The sequence below is a fragment of the Sinocyclocheilus anshuiensis genome, unplaced genomic scaffold, assembly GCF_001515605.1.
Source record: "Sinocyclocheilus anshuiensis isolate Anshui unplaced genomic scaffold, SAMN03320099.WGS_v1.1 scaffold246, whole genome shotgun sequence".
NCBI lineage: Eukaryota > Metazoa > Chordata > Actinopteri > Cypriniformes > Cyprinidae > Sinocyclocheilus > Sinocyclocheilus anshuiensis.
This window is the reverse complement of record NW_015542356.1, coordinates 1,917,318-1,921,739: the sequence shown is the minus strand read 5'-3', so window position 1 is coordinate 1,921,739 and position 4,422 is coordinate 1,917,318. Positions and strand designations below refer to the sequence as shown.

Genomic DNA, 4,422 nt, shown 5'->3' with positions numbered 1-4,422 from the left:
TCTCAATTAGGAGTGTCAATGGTCCATTTGAGAGATAGGTGGCGGCAATGCACTTATACGTCTGCGATCCGCCGTAAAGCAAGAAGAAGAAGACGTGACGCGCCGGCTGTCGAGGACGCGCTCAAAACAGTTCAGACATGGCAGAGCATCAGAGGTAAAAAACAATATAAATAATGTTCAGTTTCTTGTACAGACTGATCGTTTCGTGTCTTTACACATCAATGTATCGTCACGAGCTGCAGGGTTTAATTTGGTTTGGTTTGTGTATGTTTTTTTGACTCTCAAAGCCGTGATTCCCATTCACTTCCATTATAAGACTGACAGACTGCAACGGTTTGAGTTAAAAATCTTCGTTTGTGTTCTACTGAAGAAACAAAGTCACCTACATATTGGATGCCCTGGGGGTAAGCAGATAAACATCACATTTTCATTTTTGGGTGAACTATCCCTTTAAGTAACACCTGTTTCCGGAACAAGCAGGATAGTCGCTCGTTTCTAGAAGAAAAATGACACTTTAGTCCCTTGTATGTCTTTCCAAACCATGTGGAACATAAAATAAGACATTTTCAAGCTTTAAAAGTAGGTACCATAGAAGTGGTTCATAAAACTAATGCACTAATTCTACATCTTCTGAAGTGAAACTGTAGCTTTATGTTGCAAACAGACAAAAATATTTTGCAGGGTACATGTCTTCTTGTGAAATCAAAATTGATTATTAAGAACATATAGGCTATTGCCATAAGTTCTACTTTGTCATTTTTGTATTTATCGTTATTCTTGAAGTGTCCCTTCACCTCTGTTAAACTGTGAATGTTTATTCTTAGGTTGCATGTGACGGATTTATGGTTTGTCTAAGGATCTGATGTTTTGTTTACTAATGTTTTTAGATAATAATGTTTTGGTGAATTAAGGTTGCAGTAAATCATTGTTTAGTAGCATTCAGTTCTTCAAGACACTCAGGTGAAGTTATTGACTTTTGGAGGTGTAAATACCATCATATTTTTTGTTTTGTTAGAAAATTGTGTTGAAAGCCAAAATGATGATGAAAAGTTGAAATTGTTGAGTTACTAATTACAAAAAAAAATATTTTTTTGTCATAATCATGATTTCTTATCATTTCATCTTTATACTTAGTAAATTACACTATTGCATAATTTCTACTTCTGTCTTAAAATTATGACATTTTTTCATAATTATGATTTTATGACCATAATTGTGCTCAAAAGTATTGTGAGCACAACCTCAAAAGTTATAAACTAGAAACTATACACTATATTGTGGTAAAAAAAAAGAAACAAATTTAAGTGCAAATTTTAATAACAGTCAAACAGTGAAACAGAAATATACAAGTGATATTCAATTTAAAAAATTTAAAAAAAGCAAAGAACAACCAAACAAACAATATCTAGATAATATTATTAATCATACATAAAAGCTAAAATGTGAAAATCAAGGAACTTCAAATGCTTTGGACAATGTTGCATAAAATTAGTGTGAACTGCACACATTCCACGCCAGGCATATAAAACTTTTTCCCTTCCAGAAATCCTCAGAAATATCCAGAAACACAAAACTAGGTATGCTGAAAATATATTGAGAACTGTAAACTGTTGACCAATCCACTAAAAAACATTACTACACATATCAGAGCCAGCTTTTCCAGTCTCGACCTTGAGCAGGGCCAATAACGCTCAAGAACACTAGCGTATGAAACTTCATCATAAACGTATCCTTTTACATGATTTAAAACAAGTCTCTAACAAAGCAATATGTAAACAAGATATTTAAAAATCAGTGGTTTTGTTTTTGGTTATGTGCAGTTTTTCACATCAGCGTTATCAGTACACAAAAAGCCAGATTCGAACCTTCATCTCCAACAAAATTGGCACAGAGATTTGACACAGAAAGTGAAATAAGGTTTCATGCACATTAAAAGCTCTGCTGAAAATGCCAAACATGTCTGTGTCATGTTCTTTGTAGCAAGATTGCATATCTAAACAATGCGCCGTTGCATATTAGTGCTTTTTCCCTTCGGTAATTAGCAGTGAAGCTCTACTCACAAGCCCTCTGAACATAAGACCATGAGAAGCAGAATAGTGGTTCCCCGTGTTCTGCCTCCTTATTTAGTGCTGGTTGTAAACATTACAGAATGAGTATTTCTCTCTCGTTTGGTAAGTTATGAAGTGAAGCTGTTGCCTTCAGAGGGGCTCAGTGGTGGTATGATGTGGTGTTCCAGCGATACCAGGATCTAAGAAAGAGTCGAATTCATAATTTGTCTAGTTAGCTCAAGTTAAGATGGCTGTATGTGTGAAGTAACTTGCTGTGGTTTTACCCTGGGGTGTTGAACGTCTGATTGACCCCCTGTGCGGTCAGTGGACTGGATGTAGTGGACAGAATGCTGGGGGAGGAGCCTCGACTGGGGCTGCTGGGGGAGGAGCTTGATGACACTGCAGGAACAACAATCAGGTCAAATCGATTTGTATAGAGCTATACACAATACATAGAATTACAAAGCAGCTTTACAGGAAGTCATGCTGTTATGTTTGTAATGCCTTAGTGCTCAAGTATTCATGAAAATATGATTGGATATTGCAGGTGAAAAATCTGAAAAAAATATATAATGTTTACAAATATTTGTTGAGGCACCAGCTCAATACTTACCACCTCCAGTGGCAAGTGGACTGAATGAGCGGGAAGTTGAAGGCTTAAACAGGAAATGAACCAAATTAGTGGGAAATCGGGTGGAGAACATTTTTAAGGAAAACAAACATCACTTAAACCACAAAAGCATTCCAAAACACACTCACTTTGGAGAGAATGATAATCTTATAAACATTCTAAACAGATAAATGATTTTTATTATAACATATTGTGACTATTCATCTGATTTCATCAAAAAAAAAAAAGCATGACGTACACTACACAAAAATATAGAAAAACAGTAATACTCTGAAATATTATTATGATTAAAAGTAACTTTTCTATTTAAATACATATTTAAAAAAAAAATGTTCTACTGACCCCAAAGCTTTGAACTGTGTAATATAATATATTGCCAAATCTCAATGTTTTATTAAATACATTTCAACTTTCCTTAAAAACGTCCTGTTTGAAACAAGTAAGATCTGTCTTTATCCATGTTGAACCAGAGATTATTAGTAACAAGACTTGATAGTCACCATTTAGGTTGTACTGTTATGACAGTGTGTCACATGTGCATTATGGATCATGTTCTAATGTTTTGCAAAATTTCAGTAATGATTGCTCAGACTCACCAGACGAGGGTTGTAGTTGTGAGACTTCATAGGTGAAGTGGAGACAGGGCAGTATATCCTCTTCTCTTTCTGCCGTCGGTTGCAGAACCAAACTCGCACTACTTCTTTCTCCATGGATAGCTGCTCTGAGATGAGGGTGATCTCTTCAGAGTTGGGTTTTGGGTTCTGTTTGGGGTAGAAAATGTGTTTATGTATCACAGGCTGCAGGGGGCACTGCAAGCAAACTGCTGCACTTTGTCATTGGTGAATGAAAAGACTTGTTACACCATGTGGAGCAGGTTAGGGTTTCCTGTCTTGAGCAAAAGTTTCGAAATCTTAAAACAGTTTAAGATTAAACCTCCACAAATGGGATGAAATTAACTTTAAGTAACAGATTATAAATGCTACAAAATTACTATATTACTATAAATTATACAATTAAATTTTTGATCTCTGTCCAAATCAAAAATCATTCTTCTTGCTTATTGTATTAATCAAATACTCTCTAGAATGTGAATGTCCCTCTCCCTAATTAATTGGCTTGACACAACTAGCAATAAAAACAAGTAAATAATAAATCATGGTCATATGCTATAAATGGGCCTGAAGCTTTTGAAAATAAGTAAAAATGGCAAATTCACATCAGGGTTATCATATAGTTAAAACCATAAAATGCTACTTGAAATAAAATAAATAACTAACTAACTAAATAATAATAAAATAAAATAAAATAAATAACCTTAAACTTGTTTTTTAATTTCAGCAATTTGGCAAGGCAACATTTCTAATTTTTGTTTTGTTTAAATACATGTATTAAAATAAATAAGTAATTTTAAGTAAAAATGAGTAACTAAAACTAAAATAAAAACGATATATATAGTATACATATAGAATTTATTTGCAAAAACAGATAACTCCGTTTTTATTAATTTTCACAAATCATGTTTTTATTGTGTTAGTATTTTTTTTTTAGTTATTATTATTTAATCAAAACAACCCAACTGCAGTTTGATTGATAGTAATTGGAATGCAGGATAAAAAAACATGATTTTTTAAAACATTTTTAAAAACGGAGTTATCTGTTTTTGCAAATGAACTCTTCACACACACACACACACACACACACACACACACACACACACACACACACACACACACACACACACAC

The 4,422-nt window shown here is 33.8% G+C and overlaps 1 protein-coding gene across 1 annotated transcript in view; it reads right to left on the bottom strand.

The window, feature by feature from the left end:
* Positions 1 to 1,315: 1,315 nt before the first annotated feature.
* Positions 1,316 to 4,422, bottom strand: part of LOC107691752 (POU domain, class 2, transcription factor 3-like) — a 20,822-nt gene continuing 17,715 nt past the window's right edge. The window contains exons 12-15 of the mRNA XM_016490555.1: positions 3,276 to 3,440; positions 2,662 to 2,704; positions 2,333 to 2,447; positions 1,316 to 2,248 (exon numbers count right to left, since the gene is read on the bottom strand). Coding sequence (XP_016346041.1) covers positions 2,209 to 2,248; positions 2,333 to 2,447; positions 2,662 to 2,704; positions 3,276 to 3,440 — 363 coding nt within the window. The 3' untranslated portion in view covers positions 1,316 to 2,208. The remainder of the gene's footprint in view (positions 2,249 to 2,332; positions 2,448 to 2,661; positions 2,705 to 3,275; positions 3,441 to 4,422) is intronic.